Source organism: Rhamphochromis longiceps, linkage group LG17 (assembly GCF_057381845.1).
Source record: "Rhamphochromis longiceps isolate RC_006_pf linkage group LG17, R_longiceps_female_GT1.1, whole genome shotgun sequence".
In the NCBI taxonomy this organism is placed as follows: Eukaryota; Metazoa; Chordata; class Actinopteri; order Cichliformes; family Cichlidae; genus Rhamphochromis; species Rhamphochromis longiceps.
The window spans coordinates 3924378-3942393 of record NC_140573.1 but is presented as its reverse complement, the minus strand read 5'-3'; the positions used below and the strand labels follow the sequence as shown (position 1 = coordinate 3942393).

At 42.3% G+C, this 18016-nt stretch overlaps 2 protein-coding genes across 2 annotated transcripts; one reads left to right on the top strand and one right to left on the bottom strand.

The window, feature by feature from the left end:
* The first annotated feature begins 6437 nt into the window (after positions 1-6437).
* Positions 6438-7773, top strand: LOC146649113 (uncharacterized). Its single transcript, XM_085387558.1, has 2 exons — positions 6438-7661; positions 7762-7773. Exons 1-2 carry the CDS (start codon positions 6438-6440, stop codon positions 7771-7773), a joined length of 1236 nt encoding a protein of 411 aa, XP_085243684.1.
* A 6110-nt stretch (positions 7774-13883) lies between these two features.
* LOC146649112 (serine/threonine-protein kinase pim-2-like) lies at positions 13884-16449 on the bottom strand. The gene is made up of 9 exons (XM_085387843.1): positions 16377-16449; positions 16096-16275; positions 15663-15851; positions 15303-15397; positions 15170-15217; positions 14640-14861; positions 14378-14558; positions 14112-14288; positions 13884-14022 (listed from the first exon to the last, which is right to left on the bottom strand). The coding sequence occupies exons 1-9, from the start codon at positions 16447-16449 to the stop codon at positions 13931-13933; spliced, it is 1257 nt and encodes a 418-aa protein (XP_085243969.1). The 3' UTR covers positions 13884-13930.
* Between the last annotated feature and the right edge of the window lie 1567 nt (positions 16450-18016).

Genomic DNA, 18016 nt, shown 5'->3' with positions numbered 1-18016 from the left:
CGTGAGCTCTCCAGTTAAGTTTTTCATCTATTATTACCCCCAGAAATTTATTTTCACTGACTCTTTCAATATCAACACCATTTATTTGAATCTTTGCATTTGTATTTAAACTACTATTTCCAAATAACATAAGTTTAGATTTATTCAAATTTAATGATAATTTGTTTTTATCAAGCCAGAACTTCACTTTACTTATTTCATTAGTCATATCCTCCAATAAATTCTGCAGATCATCACCAGAGCAAAAAATGTTTGTATCGTCAGCAAAGAGAACCATTTTTAATACTTTGGACACTTTACAGATGTCGTTAATGTACAAGTTGAAGAATTTTGGACCCAAAACTGACCCTTGGGGTACACCACAAGCAATGTCCATACATAAGGAGCAACCACCATTTATTTTCACAAACTGCTTTCTGTCACTTAAATAACTCCGGACCCAATCTAAAACTACCCCTCTGACACCATAACGTTCCAGTTTTCTTATTAATATATCATGATCTATAGTGTCAAATGCCTTTGTCAAGTCTATGAATAACCCAGCCACATATTGCTTTTTGTCTATGGAATTTGTGATGTATTCTATTGAATCTAATAGTGCCGATGATGTTGATCTGCTTGATCTGAATCCGTACTGACTCTCAGTGAGTAGTTTATGTTTATCTATAAAATTTTCCAGTCTGTTTTTAAACAGTTTTTCAAGAACTTTTGAGAATTGAGGTAGTAAAGAGACAGGCCTGTAGTTTGTGAAATGGTGTTTGTTTCCAGATTTGTATAGAGGTATAACTTTTCCTATTTTCATTCTGTCTGGAAATCGACCAGTTTGAAATGATAAATTACAGATGTATGTAAATGGTTTTATAATAGCCTCAATGACTCTTTTAACCACTATCATATCAATATCATTACAATCCAAAGATTTGTGATTTTTACATTTTTTGACAATTTCAAGAACTTCATTTTCATCAACGGCTGTGAGAAACATAGAATATGGATTTCTGTCAATCAGTGTATCGGGTTTTTCCTGTGCTTTCCCAGGATGAGTGATTGTTCTTGCTAAATTTGGTCCAGCAGTTACAAAGAATTCATTGAGACTATTTGCCACAACATCCATATTGTATTCTTCATGGTCATTACAAATGAAATACTTGGGATAGTTCTTTTGTCCAGTCCCACATTTTATAACACTGTTCAGGATTTCCCATAATCTTTTATTATTATTTCTATTTATATCTAATTGCTTCTTATAGTATTCCTTTTTACTAAATCTAAGTATATTAGTTAACCTATTTTTATATCTTTTGTATCTGATTTCAGCATCTTTAGTTCTCGTTCTTAAGAACTCTCTGTATAGAGCATTTTTCTTTATACATGCATTTTGCAGACCTTTTGTTATCCATGGACAGTCCATATATTTCTGTTTCCTACTATATTGCTTTATTGGACAGTTGGTATTGTACAGTAATGTAAATATTCTAAGGAATTTATTATAAGCACTATTAACGTCCTGTTCCTGATATACTTCACCCCAGTTTTCCTTCAATAAATCTTTTTTAAATGCATTCATTCTTTCTTCTGTTCTTACTCGTCTGTACTCTTTTTTACTGTCCATTTTATTGATCTTGTAATTCCTATCATAGATTGTAAAAATTGGAAGATGGTCACTTATGTCGTTAATCAGGAGTCCACTTACAGTCTTATTTTCAATGTCATTTGCAAAAATGTTGTCTATGAGAGTTGCACAATGTGATGTAATCCTGGTAGGTCTAGTAATTTTAGGGAATAGATTCATACAGTGCATTGTGTTTATAAATTCCTCAGTGGTTTTATGTTTATTTGGGTTTAGCAAATCAATATTGAAGTCTCCACAAATGAAAACTTTTTTGCGAGCTATTTCAATAAATGTTTCTTCTATCCAGTCTTTAAATGTCTCAATACTACTACCTGGAGCTCTGTATATACAGCTAATGATTACATTTTTACTTTTTTCTTTACAAATTTCAACTGTAATACATTCTAGTACATTATCAATCACCATCGTCATCTTTTCCACCACATTAAATTTCAAGGATTTGTCCACATACAAGGCCACTCCTCCTCCTCCTTTGTTTCGCCTAGTTATAAATGTGAATTCATAATCCTCCAGTTCAAAGTCTGTTCCTTTTTCCATATTGATCCAAGTTTCTGATATTATGGTAAATTGATAATGACATACTGCTTATGAGCAGCATACAGTGACTTTTTTACATTCAAAGATTTTAAAAAGAGTGGATATGTTAAAGAAAATTCCAAATGCCTTGTTTTCAGTTTAGAGGAAGGGTAGGTTTATTGCTAAGAACAATATTGGGATAATTAACTGCCAAATTTTGAGTCACTTAGTAATGGATTTAGTGAATAAGTCTTTTCAGTTTCAGAGGCTTAGCAAACTGTATTAACAAGGGATTCCACATTCATTATTACAGAGAGAAAAACAAAATCATTCTTATACGTCCTTGGTGACAGAGGCGAAAAAACAAGTTCCCTTTTAACAGAAAGAAACCTCCAGCAGCACCAGGCTCAGCGAGGGCAGGCATCTGCTGTGACTAGTTAAGGGAAAGTAAAGAGAGAAAGGACTGTCAGAATATAAAGTAATATCTTATTTAGTAAATTTAGTATGAACATTTTGGCAGAACTGCTTTTTATTTTTGGGCACAAACTTTCCAAAAAATCTCGGCATTTCTTCTGGAGAGAAAACACTTGCATTTAAGTTTTGATGAGAGCAAACCTGACCTGGCTTCTAGCTAAAATATGATCAATTGAAATATTTTTTGAGCTGGATTAAGGTGCACATGTGCTTACACAAATACAAAATACATTACTAAAGTAAGATATTTTCTATCATTTGAATTTCTGATTTTTATGTAATCTACTATCCAACCCTGTGAATTACTATCTCCAATTCCATATTTGAAACAATTATGCAATTGCTATTATTGAATAAATATTTTACCAGTGATTTCTGGTTTTCCCCAAAGAAACAGAGAGAGACCCATGTAGACTCACAGAACAGCTTTGTTTGTGATTTCAATTTACCATCCAGAATCCCAGTTTGATAAGACGTTCGTCTGTTGATAGTGTCAATAGTTGGCTTTGTTTGTCTTTTGTCTTATATGTCTTTAGTTTAGCTTTACTTCCTGTCACTAACACAATCAGTTATGCCTGCTTGATCTGTTTCCTTCAAAAGAGGGGAAATATCCCAGAGAAGCGAATGAACAAAGGAGCAAAGAAGCAAACAGCTAAATTTATATAACAATGGAAGTCAAAAGTAGGTGGCCATGGTGGGTAGGGCTTTGATAGTGGCACAGACAGTGGAGGTAGGCAGCAGTTTTCCACTCCAGTGGCAGTGGCAGCCTACAGAAGCTGGGCGACATCAGCAGAAAAAGAAGACTAGTCAGTTGGCTCTATGGCGCCACCTGTTGTCATCTTCTCTCTGCTCTGATTCCCAAATGTGGTCAAACATTAATATATAGTTTTTTTTATACACAAGTACTTGGAGAAACAAAGGTTTCTGGGGCAATGTGCTCATTTAAAGGCACACAGGGCTAAGGGCTCAGTTCATTCTGGTAAAAAAAAACAACAACTTTGATTCAAAACCAAAGCTTTTGTCTAATGATATTGGTCTGTTGAAGGCTCACACAAAAAATGCTTCCCAGTTAAGGCCTCAGTTGCACAGACCTAGAGACCAGTTGGCCTGGCAACCCATTGTTTCCATGGAAGATGCTGTCTTCTTGCCAAGTCATCCATGCACCGGTGGTGGAGCCTTGCTGCGGCAATACTGGACACCGGCCGTTAAGAATCCTCGTTTATAGAGCAACAAAGTCCACATTTTAGGAGGCGAGAGCAGAAGGGGGTGGCAGAGCAGGGCAGCCACGAACCAGAAGGTTGGTGGTTCGATCCCAGGCCAAATATCCTTGGGCAAGATACTAACCCCATGTTGCTCTCCGATGCATCCATCGGAGTATGAATGTTAGAAAGAGCACTTAAGCTTGGGTGAATGAATTAGATGTATAAAGCACTTTGAGTGCTCAGACAGAGTAGAAAAGCGCTATATAAGAACCAGTCCATTTACCAGAAGTATTAGAGAACTTCATACATTTTTAGAGAGACTGCTGCGTTTTTTTAACTTTCAGTTTTACCCTCTGTTAAAAGGTGTTTTGTAAAATCTGCAAACTGACAAGAACTGTTTGTGTGAACTGAGCAAGACCATTTTCCATGTATCGCTCTTGCTACAGCATGCCACACATCTATTCACTACTGTATGTGGAGAAATCTCCAAAAGCTTACCCATTTCTCACTACTCCTTTAACATTTTTTATTTACACGTTCTCTTACCAACGTAGCTGCTTGCTGTGTTTCTGATGAATGAGTGTCTTAATCATTCCTGAATCATTTACAAGAATGTCGCAATTAATCTACTGTAAAAGTCAGTGATGTGTTGAAGACTTAATTTTCTCTGCTGGCAAAATACGTAGCAGAAAAAAAAACATTATGGGAAATAAATGGTTGCCCCAGTGTTAAACCCACATAAAACATGTCTGATTTTGAGCACTGAAAAATCAAAGGACGGGGTGATCTGTAAATGTAAATCTATATACAAATGAAGACACCACTTCATTAGGCTACTTTCACAAATATTAAGTCTTCGATGACTCATTGGATTTGAGACATCAGTCTGAGGGTCATAGCTCAGACAGCTCACTTGCATGCTGTGTGCTTTGGACGAGCAGTGAATATCCACGTAAAAAGAATCACAATGTTAATAATAATGGGAGAAGCACAAAACTCACAAGTGTGAAAGTGATAAAGGATGAATGGATCTTAGTGATGGATTTTAAGTGACCTCTAGCTATGACCGTACAATGACTGTAGCATATGTTTAAATGTTCCATATATTCCTCAAGACGGTCAAACAAATCTTGATAAAACGTATAAATATTGCCTGGGTGCCGACATCTATAAAATTCCACAGTGGTATATATTTGTGCAACTGACAGTTTGATTGAACACTTGAGAATTTAAGACTCATGTTTTGTGTTTAGTATTCAGTTTGAGTGGGATTTCAGTTGAACAACCCTTTTTCAGATGAAGTAAAGTAAGTAAGTAAAGTTTATTTATTAAGCGCTTTTGATAGACAGGTAGTCACAAAGCGCTGCATACAGATTAAAATAAACAGTACGATAAATAGCAAAATGCACAATATACACAACATAGAGTGTTATGGTTCAAAATATTGGGGATGGAGACAAGAGAAAAACCACAATAACAACACTGGTCCGGTCGGGTCGAGTCAAACGATGATTTTAATGATCACACACGTGGGAGATGGACACTGTATGCAGACAGCCTCAGATCTCAAAATGGTGGAGGATTACTCAAACTCTTATAGCCTCTGGTGCCCCCACCTTATCATAAAAGCCTAAACATTCACATGCTTTTCTCTCACACGGCGCCTAAGCTACGACCTTGGCTCCCCGTTTATCTGCTCCTGCTGAGTTGGGGCAGAAAACTCCAGCATGTTCCGTTCTCTTCTAATCAGACAAATAAGGCGATGACTTTCTGCAAACAATATTTCTTATAACATCATAAAACAATATCATTCATCCACAATAAATCAGCAGTCTAATGTAATGCAAATCAGTTTAACGAATGCAATAGTTATCAGCTTCTTCTAATTCTGTCACGGTCCTGAGTCTCATGACCCAGCGTTTTTAGTTCTTTGTGATTTTTGTATTATTGTACTTGTGTGTGATTTATTCTATGGCTTCTAGTTTTGATCCCTTGCCCTTCATGTCTCTCTGTGTCCCCTCTGTTCTGTGTAATTGTGTGTCTTTGCATGTTTGAGTTTCTTGTTTTCTGTCACTCTGCATTGTGCATTATGTTCTCATGGTTGGTTTTTTGTTACTCTCTCTAGTCTAGTCTCTTGTGTTCCCAGCTGAGTATTTCCCTGTGTATTTTGGTTCTTAGACCTCTGCCTTATGGTTTATGTCTCTGTATTTCTTAGTTGCTGTCTCCACTGTGTCAAGTTCGCGTCTCTGTGTGATACTTTCTGTTTTACTTTGATGGTCCGTGTCTCATGTGAATGCGTCCTGCTTTGCTTGTCTCGTCAGTCCTGATTTCTCCCAGCTGTGCCCTCCTTCTGTGTCTCATTCCCCTCGTTACTTCCCAGTGTATTTAAACCCTGTGTTTCTCTGAGTCAGTGTCGCGTCGTCCCTCATGCTGTGTGTGGATCTCCCTGTGTCTCTCTGTGAGTTCTTAGTTTGTGGCTTCCCAGTTTAGTTTGTTCTACCGGCAAATAAAGCTGTGTTTTGAGTTCATTCCCTCGAGTCTGTGAGTCCTGCATTTTGGGTCCAACTCCTGCCTGCCGCACAGTGTTTCATGACAGTACGACGCGACCAGATATGGACCCAGCAGCACTCAACCCACCAGAAGAACTGCGTCTGGACATTATCTACTCCGTGGAAAGACTCCTGCATCTGTGGCTCGAACATGAGGGGAAGGAATTTCGCCGTGCTGTGGAAACCAAACTACAGCGTTTAATCTCTGGTCTTCCCTGGCTACTCAGTGCGCTCCACCCACTCGAACAGGATTTAATCCACAACGAGCTCCACCTTCATCCCCCAGCTGCTACTACCCACCTGCCTGAAGGGCCGGATGTGGAGCCGCTCGGCCCGTCAGAGCCATCATCAAGAAAGAAACGACGATCACGCCGCCAGCACGCCACCCCACAGCCGGACATTCAGACTTGTACATCGCCGGCTGTGGTGAGTAAGGACTCTTTTTCTGTGTCGAACCGTGGGACTATTCGTTCAGGGGCTGTGTTTTGTGCTACGGATGGTAATGTGAACAGTTTATCAGCTGCCCAGCCTCCTGAAGCTCACTTAGCTGCCCAGCCAGAAGCGCTAGCTCCATCTCCTGTGTCCCCGCTAGCACAGCCATTAACTCCACCACATGCTCCATTTTCACCTCTACCATCGCTTCAGTCATCAGTTCGGTCTGCCACTCAGTCGCCCTTAGTTCCGTCATCCACACTACCACCTGTTTCCCTTCCACCACCACCATCACTACACCCAGCCATTCAGGCTGCTACTCAGTCAGACATTCAACCCATAGCCCTGCCGTTAATATGCTCTATAGCTGAGCCACTAGCCGCCCGACCCGCAGCCACTTCAGCCACTCCTCCACCCGTCACACCTCCACTACAACCATCACTGCAATCCCCAGTGCAGCCTCCAGTGTCCCCAGTGCAGCCTCCAGTGTCCCCAGTGCAGCCTCCAGTGTCCCCAGTGCAGCATCCCTTAGCACAGTCATCCACTCAATCACCAGCTCCACTTTCCCCTCAACTATCACTACCACCTCTAGCTCAGTCTCCTGTGCACTCACCTCTGGTTCAGTCTCCTGTGCACTCACCTCTGGTTCATTCTCCTGTGAAGTCATCAGCTCCCCTGCCTACTCCGCTCTCACCACCTCCGTTACAACAGACATCAGTTCAGTCCCCTGTGCCAGTGCAGACGCCCTCAGTTCAGTCTCCCGTGCAGTTATCTACTTCACCACCATCAGTAGCTCAGCTCCCACTCTCACCCGTGTCGCCAGTAGCTCAGCTCCCACTCTCACCCGTGTCGCCAGTAGCTCAGCTCCCACTCTCACCCGTGTCGCCAGTAGCTCAGCTCCCACTCTCACCCGTGTCGCCAGTAGCTCAGCTCCCACTCTCACCCGTGTCTCCAGCAGCTCAGTTAGCTGCCCAGCAGCCTCTCTCTGCTCAGTCTCCTGTGTCGCCAGTTTTGCTCATTCACTCCATGCAGAGAGGTAACTTGATTTCTACTCAGGGTACTTTTCATGGTTTAGCCGCAGTTGGCACAGTTGGCCACTCCAGGGCTTCCCCAGAGGCTAGGTCTCAGTCCCCAGCTGATTCTGGACCCCTGAAGTTTAAGCAGCCCCCTAAGAACTGCACCATGTTCGCATTGCCTGGGCAGAGTCAGTGCTCAGTGCAGCGCCAGTTGTCCTCATGTCCGCCAGAGGACTTCATGCCTGTTGGCTTTGTTTTAGTCTCCGCTGGAGGGTCCGAGGGGCCCGTCCAGCCGCCCGTCTCCGCTGGAGGGTCCGAGGGGCCCGTCCAGCCGCCCGTCTCCGCTGGAGGGTCCGAGGGGCCCGTCCAGCCGCCCGTCTCCGCTGGAGGGTCCGAGGGGCCCGTCCAGCCGCCCGTCTCCGCTGGAGGGTCCGAGGGGCCCGTCCAGCCTCACGCCGCATCAGCTGGAGGGCCCGAGGAGCTTGTCCAGCCGCCACCTGCGACCGCCTCGTCGTCGCCTGGTCCGGCTGCATCTGCCTGTGCTTCTGCTACGCCTGGGCCGGCCTCTGCTACGCCTGGGCCGGCCTCTGCTACGCCTGGGCCGGCCTCTGCTACGCCTGGGCCGGCCTCTGCTACGCCTGGGCCGGCCTCTGCTACGCCTGGGCCGGCCTCTGCTACGCCTGGGCCGGCCTCTGCCTGTGCTTCTGCTCCGCCTGGTCCGGCCTCCGAGTCTTCGTCCTCGTCTGGTCCGGCCTCCGAGTCTTCGTCCTCGTCTGGTCCGGTCCTGCCTCGTCTGGTCCTGTGCCCACCAGGCCATGGCCAGCACGCCTGAGACTGGGGGGCCGCCGCTGCCTTCCGCGCGGTCGGCCCCCTGAACTGCTCCATCAGCCCCCTGAACTGCTCCGTCGTCTCCTTCGCCGCCGCCGTTGCCTTGCGCACGGCCGGCCTCCTGAACTGTTTCCACGTCGCCGCCGTTGCCTTGCGCACGGCCGGCCTCCTGAACTGTTTCCACGTCGCCGCCGTTGCCTTGCGCACGGCCGGCCCCCTGAACTGCTCTGTGTTTGGGTTGTTTTCTTGGGCTCCGGTGTTTGCTGTGCTCTTTTGTTTTCTGTTCCGAGCCCTCCGTCCTGGGCCCCCGCCGCCCGCCCTGGGTTGTTTTCTGTTTGGTTTTGTTTTTCTGTGTTTGGGCTGTCTGGAGCCAGCCCTTGAGAGGGGGGTACTGTCACGGTCCTGGGTCTCCTGACCCAGCGTTTTTAGTTCTTTGTGATTTTTGTATTATTGTACTTGTGTGTGTGTGTGTGATTTATTCTATGGCTTCTAGTTTTGATCCCTTGCCCTTCATGTCTCTGTGTCCCCTCTGTTCTGTGTAATTGTGTGTCTTTGCATGTTTGAGTTTCTTGTTTTCTGTCACTCTGCATTGTGCATTGTTCTCATGGTTTTTTGTTTCTCTCTAGTCTAGTCTCTTGTGTTCCCAGCTGAGTATTTCCCTGTGTATTTTGGTTCTTAGACCTCTGCCTTATGGTTTATGTCTCTGTATTTCTTAGTTGCTGTCTCCACTGTGTCAAGTTCGCGTCTCTGTGTGATACTTCCTGTTTTACTTTGATGGTCCGTGTCTCATGTGAATGCGTCCTGCTTTGCTTGTCTCGTCAGTCCTGATTTCTCCCAGCTGTGCCCTCCTGTGTCTCATTCCCCTCGTTACTTCCCAGTGTATTTAAACCCTGTGTTTCTCTGAGTCAGTGTCGCGTCGTCCCTCATGCTGTGTGTGGATCTCTCTGTGAGTTCTTAGTTTGTGGCTTCCCAGTTTAGTTTGTATGTTTGTTCTACCGGCAAATAAAGCTGTGTTTTGAGTTCATTCCCTCGAGTCTGTGTCCTGCATTTTGGGTCCAACTCCTGCCTGCCGCACAGTGTTTCATGACAAATTCAGGAAAATAATGCAAACTAAAACTACATAATAATTCACAATCTTTAGTTAGGGGTATAACATGTCATAAAATAATATTATAATCTAACAAGAGTTTAAATGTAGATTAAAAATATAAAAACGTAAAAAGCCAAACCAAACGTAGTTGTAGAGGTAGACTGTTCCACAGCCTTGGTGCCACAGACTGAAAGGCTCTGTCCCCTTTCGTCTTCAGACGTGTTCTGGGAGCAACCAACAAACTCTGAGTCTGTGAGCGGAGACGGCGAACAGTAGTGTATTTTGTGAGAAGCTTGGATAAATAATCTGGGGCTTGGCCATTTAGTGCTCTGTACGTTAAAACAAAAATTTTAAAAATTCTAAAATCTATTGGGAGCCAATGTAAAGAACATAAAATAGGAGTGATGTGAGCTCGCTTGCTAGAGCGAGTTAGTAGTCTGGCTGCTGCGTTTTGTATAGCTTGGAGTCGAGAAAGAGATTTATCCAAGCTGGTAAACAGGGAATTACAATCTAAACGCGATGACACAAATGCATGGACAATTTTTTCCAGTTCAGCTAAGGAGACCATATGTCGCAATTTAGAAATATTCCTTAAATGAAAGAAACAGGAACGAGACAGAGATTTTACGTGTGAGTCAAGGCCCAGAGAAGAGTCAAATATTACTCCAAGATTTCAAATATTTGGCTTAGCAGAAGAACAGAAAGGGGCAAGAACCGGACTGATTTTAGAATATAGATCAGGAGGAGCGATGATCATGGTCTCTGTCTTGTTCATGTTTAAAACAAGGTAATTTTAGAAAGCCAGTCAGAAACCTGAGTTAAGCACTGGACTAGGGTGGACAGCCTATCCAGCTGATGAGGCTTAAAGGACATATACAGCTGAATGTCATCGGCATAGAAATGATAAGACAGGTCACTAAAAGACTGAATAATGCCAGCTAAAGGAAGCATATAAAAAGAAAATAATAATGGACCCAAAACTGAACCCTGTTTGATTATTTAACCATGGTGTGCAGGAACTAACAGTGCAATGACTAGTTTTGAAAGGAGCAACCTGATTAAGAATGGCAAGACAGTGTTCATTAAAAGAATTAATAAGGATGTCAACCTCGTCAGAAGAAGGTTTAAAATTAAAAAGAGAAGAAAACTTTAAAATGACAGAGTCATCAATAAAGCGCCTGCGCCTAATAAAACTTTGGGGAAGAGACTCTGAATTGAACAATACTTTAAAAAAGACTGACTTATGATCGCTAAAAGAAACATCATTTAAGTTCATGTGGTCAAGGGAAACACCACAGGTGTAGACAAAGTCCAGAGTATGCCCAGCTGTGTGAGTAGGACCTGATACATGTTGAACAAAATTAAAAGAGTCCATAATGCTCAGGAACTCCTTAGTGGTACTATTTGATGAGTCCTCTGCATGAATGTTGAAGTCACCAACAATGATGACCTCGCCCAGTTTAATCGTGGAAGTTAAAAATTCTTGTAGGTCTTTTTTTTTTTTTTTTTCTGCCTGTCCCATTTGGTTCTTTAGCCATCAGAATTGTTGTCTGAAGACCAACAAGGATACCCAATGGATTTACTTTGCCAAATGGATCATCGTGGCATTGCCGTATTGGTCCATTTGGTCGATCTTTGTTTTTATTATTTATTATATTTTATTTTCAGATGTTACAGACGGGACAGACATGAAAAATTCTTGTAGGTCTGACAGAAAAGCTGCAGCAGACCCAGGTGAACGATAAATTAAAATGCCGTATATGGGCTGTTCTCGTCCAATTTTTATCATAATCATCTCAAAAGAGTTGTAACAGCTTGAAGAGATCATCTGGCATAAGAATGTCTTTTTGAAAATTACCGCTGTTCCACCCCCTCGTCCAGATATCCAAGGCACACAGAGAAATGAACAGTCAGTGGGACACAGCTCTAAAAGATGTGAAACTTCATTCTCACGCTGCCACGTCTCAGAGATAAACATAAAATCAAGCTTCTCCGCACAGAGCAAGTCATTTAAGATATAAGACTTATTGGCAATTGAGCGCGCATTAATTAACATCCATTTAACGCTGCGACCCACCGGGACAGGGGTAGAGTTTCCAGGAACAGAGTTCGTACTATGCGGTAAGCTGTGCAGCAAAACAGGGTTCCTGCCGCGATGAGGCATTGCTTTCCATACTTTTAGGTGGAAGCTTGGGTGGTAAACACAGTGGGTTGTGGGGATTAATCCAGCTCCGACAAGTCTCAGGCGGATCTTACCGCTAGCAGCCCAGGAATAAAGCCCCCGAAGATCTGCCTCTTTCCGAAGACGACGGAGCAGGACAACAAAGCCGGCTCTCTTCCCCCGCTTCCTCCGACGAGGCCTCTGAAGCAAAATTGAGCTAACCGGCAGGAGTGGAGGTGAACTGGGTGCTGCGTCGCGCTCAAGCGGTGGTGGGAAAACAACGTCGTATCGTTGACTCTGAAAGTAAAGTTATCCATAGCAGATTTGATCGCCAGTAACGCATGGCGATCATAAATCCGAAGGGAGATGACATCGGACAAAACTGTAGCAAGAACACTTGCATAACATATAAAGTAAACAAACACACGGACGGAGGCAGCGGCACAGCCAAACACAGGCGCCATCTTGCTTCTTGGGACAACAACAGTAATAAAAAAAATCACACAAAATATGACTCTTTTTTTTTTTTTAATAGTTGTTAACTTAAAATGGCACCAAATAGTACCCCCAAAGCAAACCTTTCGGTATGCCAACATTTCTTCAGCTATTTTCAGGGCAGGGTCGGATGATGATGAGCTACAATAAAATGCATCATGGCCTCAATTCAATTCAATTCAATTTTATTTATATAGCGCCAAATCAGACCTCAATACTTGAAATGTGCAATTCACTTGTATTTTTATTTTTTATTCCTATTTATTCTATGTATCCCCTTCGTATATTTTATTTATATTGTCTCTGTATTTATATATATGTGTGTGTGTGTGTGTGTGTATATATATATATATATAATATTCTGTAACTCTGTAACTTCTGTCGGTGCTGTGCTTTTTTGGAAATCGAATTTCCCAGAGGAACCCACCCGAGGGATTAATAAAGTTCTATCTAATCTAATCTAATCTAAATCAAAACAAAAGTCGCCTCAAGGCACTTCATAGATACAGAGAAAAACCCAACAATCATATGACCCCCTTTGAGCAAGCACTTTGGCGACAGTGGGAAGGAAAAACTCCCTTTTAACAGGAAGAAACCTCCGGCAGAACCAGGCTCAGGGAGGGGCGGCCATCTGCTGCGACCGGTTGGGGTGAGAGAAGGAAGACAGGATAAAGACATGCTGTGGAAGAGAGACAGAGGTTAATAACAGATATACACTACATTTTCATCAATGACATTTTTCATAAAGCAAGCCTACAAAAGCCTATATGTCATGGTCCTGGGTCATTTTGACCCAGTGTTCTTAGTTTTCCTGTAGTTTTGTATTTTGTTCCTTATGTCCATTGGATTGGTTGGTTTGGTATTTGGATTCCCCCTGTGTCCATGTTTTTATTGTGGTGTTTGTTCTGGTACCGTGTTCCCATCCTTTGTGTTCTGTGTTCTCCTCATCCCCCCATATTCATCCTTCTTCTCTGCCTCTCTCTCTCTGTGCTCATCTCTGTGTACTGTGTTGTGTTTAAGGTCCACATCTTGGTGTCAGTATTTTCAGTTTCGTGTCCTCCCTGCTCGCTAATTGTCTTCAGCTGTGTTCCCCGTGTGTTCCCACTTCTCTCATTACCTTCTGTGTATTTATGTCAGAGTGTCCCTTTGTTCTGTGTTGCGTCGTCCCTCTAGGTTGTGTGCATTTACCGTGTCTTCCCAGCGCCTCAGCTTTAGTTGCTCCCAGGTTAGTTATTGTATGGCTTCTTATGTTCCTGTTAATAAAGACCTGCCTTTGAGGTCATCACCGTGTGTCTAGAGCTGTGCATTTGGGTCCTCTCTTGCCTTCACACAGCCGCCGCTTGACACTATATTTAGATGAAGGTCAGATGGAGGTCTCAGACTGCTTGCTGCTGGATTGGAAAAGAAAACACCAAAAAAGAGCCACGTGACAGCAACTGCAATATTGCTACTAAATTTGAAAAGTGACTTGTTGATGACTTGTGATGTGTTGGAGCTTTTGCTCCATAACCTTTTAGTTCATGGTGCGCAGAAATCATTTGAGCCACATGTGATTCCGAAGATCCTCCAGGGTGAAGCGGTCCTTGTAGTGCTTCCTCAGACACCCCGTCAAAAAATCCCTGCATTCTTTACAGAAATGAAATACTCTTGTTAAAGTTATCCACAAAGTTATTTCACCTTTCTTATATCAACAGCCCTTTTGGCAGAAATCTTACTGTTTGAAATGTCAGCTAAAATCGGTGGGTTTTGGTTGATGATCTTGTAGTCGCAGTCAAATGGTAACTTGTTGTGTAACAGCTGGTACATCACAACACCCAGCTGCCAGGCTGTAGTATATTCTGCAGAGCAGAAGCCGTACATGAACCACTCTGGACTATTGTAGATCCTGGTTCCTAAAACACAAAGATAAGAAGAATTAATGGGGAGGGAACATGATGTGGAGACAGTTCATGACAGCACAACGCTGTGGCTGAAAACATACCTGCGTTCCTCCTGAACCTTTGTCCCGGAGTAAACGTGACTCCACAGCCAAAATCGATGTATCGCACTCGGGGTTCCTCCGAAGATGTTTCAATTAGAATGTTGTGTGGTTTAATATCTCGGTGGAAAACCCCCTTGTTATCCATCGTAATGGCTGCGTCAACTAGTTGCTTCATTATGACCTAAAAGAAAGGAAGCCATATTTGGAGCACAGGACATTCTCTATGAAAAACTGCTGTAAGCTCCAAATGCTCGTCACTTACCTTAACATGTGTCTCTGACAGAGGTTTATCTGTAGTTTTGAGGTAATTGTCTAAGTCCATGCAATTTTCTGGTTTCTCAAAAACCATAATAAGCTCATCTTCCAGATCAAACCAGTCAAGTAGAAGTGGGGTTATACTGCTTTCCGTATCGTGTGGTCCAGCCCCAACTTGTATCAGTAGCGCCACCTCCAGGGGAACATCAGTACTTTTCCCATTCCAATCCTTCAGAAGGAAAGTTACTTCAGGTCAGTATTCAGAATTTCAACAAAAGTAGCTATCAGCGTACAGACAGTTTTGAAATAGTCACAAAATGACCTGATCTTTAAAAAGCATTCTTTCCACTGAAACATGTCAGTTTAAACAATAAGGTGACCCACTGTTCATAGAATTCGACCATATTTCCTGACGATTTCACACACAACTGTGAGACCAGTCTGGTTCATGCACGGAGGAAATACGTGCCTTATGCTTGATGCCTGAGAAGGCCTGAAATAATATAAATACCTGCTGGAATAAGAAAAGACGCTTACCATTGTTGTGCGCGCAAGTCTGCGCTGTTGAACATGTTTGATTGCCACCTGCATTAAAGACATTTTCTGGGTTAGAGAAGTACAAACAGGAATAAACTGAAGATCTGTGAAATGCAAATGTAAGAAGCCATACTGGAAAACTGTCTTTTATGCGTATTCCAGAAAACACGGTGGCAAAGCCTCCATGACCCAGCACCTCCAGCTCTTGATATTTTTCCAGGAAGTCTTCTGCAGACACACAGGAAAAACATACAGGTTATGACTTGTTACACAGAAAACAGCTGGCACAGTCCTATAGAGCTTTGCTATAACATTTCTATTAATTGGTAAATAGCAGCTACATTTTAGCAGATTAGTAGGTAGGTAACGTCATTACTGCCCAGAGTGTCTCTTATTGTCGATTGGTCCCACAGGAATCAAACCCAATCTCAAACCCCAGGACAAATTCTAAAGGATCTTGTGATCCAGCTCAGAAATATTGCCATTATCTTACCTTTTCTGTCAGTGCCGGATATCCTCGGTGAGTCACATGTTTCAGAGGGTTCCTGGGTGGGACTCTCCTCTGGGCTCGTTGTCCTGCTTTTTTTGCTGGATGGTCCCTCAGATTCGTCACTAGTGCTCTTCCGTTTGTTGCTCCTCTTAATTATACTAGAGTCGCTTGAAGGCACTATGAGAAGGCCAACTAAAATGGAAAAAGTAGTTTGACTTTAAGCATTTTCAGTCCAACTCTGTGTCAACTGCTTTCTACTGACTTTCTAAGGTCTGGCAATCGTGCATTAAAGCAATAACTGCACACTGAAAATCAACACAAAGAAGGCTAAATGAACCAACTACAAAGTTAAAGACCGTTAAGTACACAGTTAAAGTCACAAAATAAACTACATAGCCAAGATAATGTCACAGCTAAAACAGGTCTTATCACTTACATTTCAAACTGGATTCCCCAGAAACAAAGTGGCTGGGACCCGGTTTTGGACCTCCACTGCTTTTGCTTTTTTTGGGGGATTTGTCCAGTCTTTCAGGTAAGTCCCTTCTCTTTCTTCCCTCTATTCTTCCATCTGGAGTCATCTTCACCAGTGTGGAGATGCAAGGCTCTGTTTGGTGTCCTGAAATCAACAAAAGATGATTTTGTTTAAGTCAAATTCAGTTGCCTCAAATAAAAACCCAGAAGCATGCATAATTACCATATGAATCCCATTTGACTTACCTAGAGGGTTATTCAGATCCACAGGACGTGGTGCAGTATAAGTTGGCCAAGACTTTGACATTGTGTGATTCATTTAGGTTAATTTAGTTTCAGGATTTCACTCTTCACTCTGCAAAGATGCAATGAGCTGTGTGTGAGAACTATGATCTTTAGTGTCTTATAACAATGTCTTATAACAACGAGGTGATGACATCACAAGATTTTGGAATTCTTGGTTTCCATAGCTACAGAACATCAGCCTGGGCTAGGCAGTAGTTTCTGGTGAAGGCAAAGTTCTGTAAAGATTTATTTAGGGGTGCAATATTGCAAAAACTGTAGCGCAGCTGCATAAATGCATGTTTATAGAGGGCTGCTTCAAGGTGGGAACTGTGCTTCTACAACAAAGGCCATAAAACTAGTTAGGAACAAGCAATGGATATTATAGATAATATTGTAGCTATTATACCAACAAGAAGGACTCTCTTTGGGCAGCATTTACTTGTAAGGCAGTAGTGAAGGCTAATGGATAGCTTTGCAGGCTAAAAGCTAGCAGCACAGGTTAAGTCAAAATTCACTTGATTTCAGTTTTATTTACAGCACCAAATCACAAAAACAGTTGCCTAAAGGTGCTGGAATGTGTTGACTGATCTATAAATCGTATCTGTGAGCATTATTATGACTAGTTACTCACTAAATGTATGAGCAGTATTGGATGTAATGCATAATAAAATTATGCGTTACTGTGATGAGGTTATATTTTTCAAGGTTCAAAGGCTATAGAAAGAAAGCACGTGTAGCCCAGTGAATTTGAACTTCCACAGTTATTCTTTTTCCTTTCCTGCCTAATGTATTTTCTTATAATTTCTCAATAATTTATTTGCTCTGTTTTACCTAACCTCCGACTGTCTTGGTGAGTGTTGTGGAAGTTAGTATTGTTAGCTGATGTAACAAGCATGGTACCTGCTTCCCAACTCTATCGGTGTGGGGTTTTTTTCTTTTTTTCTTTAATCGCTGGTTGTTCATATTTATGTTCCACTTGTATACCTCATCTGTTTGTATGTTGTATACTCACTGATTGTTCAATAAAGTTCTTGTTAAAAATACACACATATATATATATATTAGGGGTGCAACGATACACAAAATTCACGGTTCGGTTCGATACTTTGGTGTCACGGTTCGAAATTTTTTCAATACAAAAGAAATGTTCATGCCTTTTTAATTTGTCATTTATTAAAATTATAAATATATATTTTAACTCAAAAGTACAGTTTTTAAATTTAACCCTAACCCTTGTGCGTGTTTTTTATTTTGACAGCGAATGCGCACCTGCGGACCACTTATGTGCAGCCCTGGTTATTTAGCTCATCATATCGCAGCCACAGAAATTCTTTTGTCCATGAAACCATAAAGCTGCACTTTCTTTTTGCCTTATAGTCTGATTTGTCATAACTTCTCCGTTTTGTGGTAAGCTTTTCTTTGGCTGTCACTTCTTCACCCTGACCTGTCTTATTTGGCTCAGCAGAACTAAAATATATATCCTGCTGCTTTTACACACGCACTCACATAACGCTCAGCGATTCTCTGCGCGATCAACCTCTCACATGTTTAAGCTGCAGGAGATTTCACTTGTCATGTTTGCATAGTAAGCTAACGATTGA

Bases quoted from the DNA above. Each gene is read 5' to 3' on its own strand.
- LOC146649113 (XM_085387558.1), top strand. From the start codon at position 6,438: ATGGACCCAGCAGCACTCAACCCACCAGAAGAACTGCGTCTGGACATT.
- LOC146649112 (XM_085387843.1), bottom strand. From the start codon at position 16,449: ATGAATCACACAATGTCAAAGTCTTGGCCAACTTATACTGCACCACGT. The intron at 14,862-15,169 runs GTAAGCGTCTTT...TTCCTTCTGAAG, and splicing joins GACTTGCGCGCACAACAATG to GATTGGAATGGGAAAAGTAC. The intron at 14,289-14,377 runs GTATGTTTTCAG...TTTGTGTTTTAG, and splicing joins AAGGTTCAGGAGGAACGCAG to GAACCAGGATCTACAATAGT.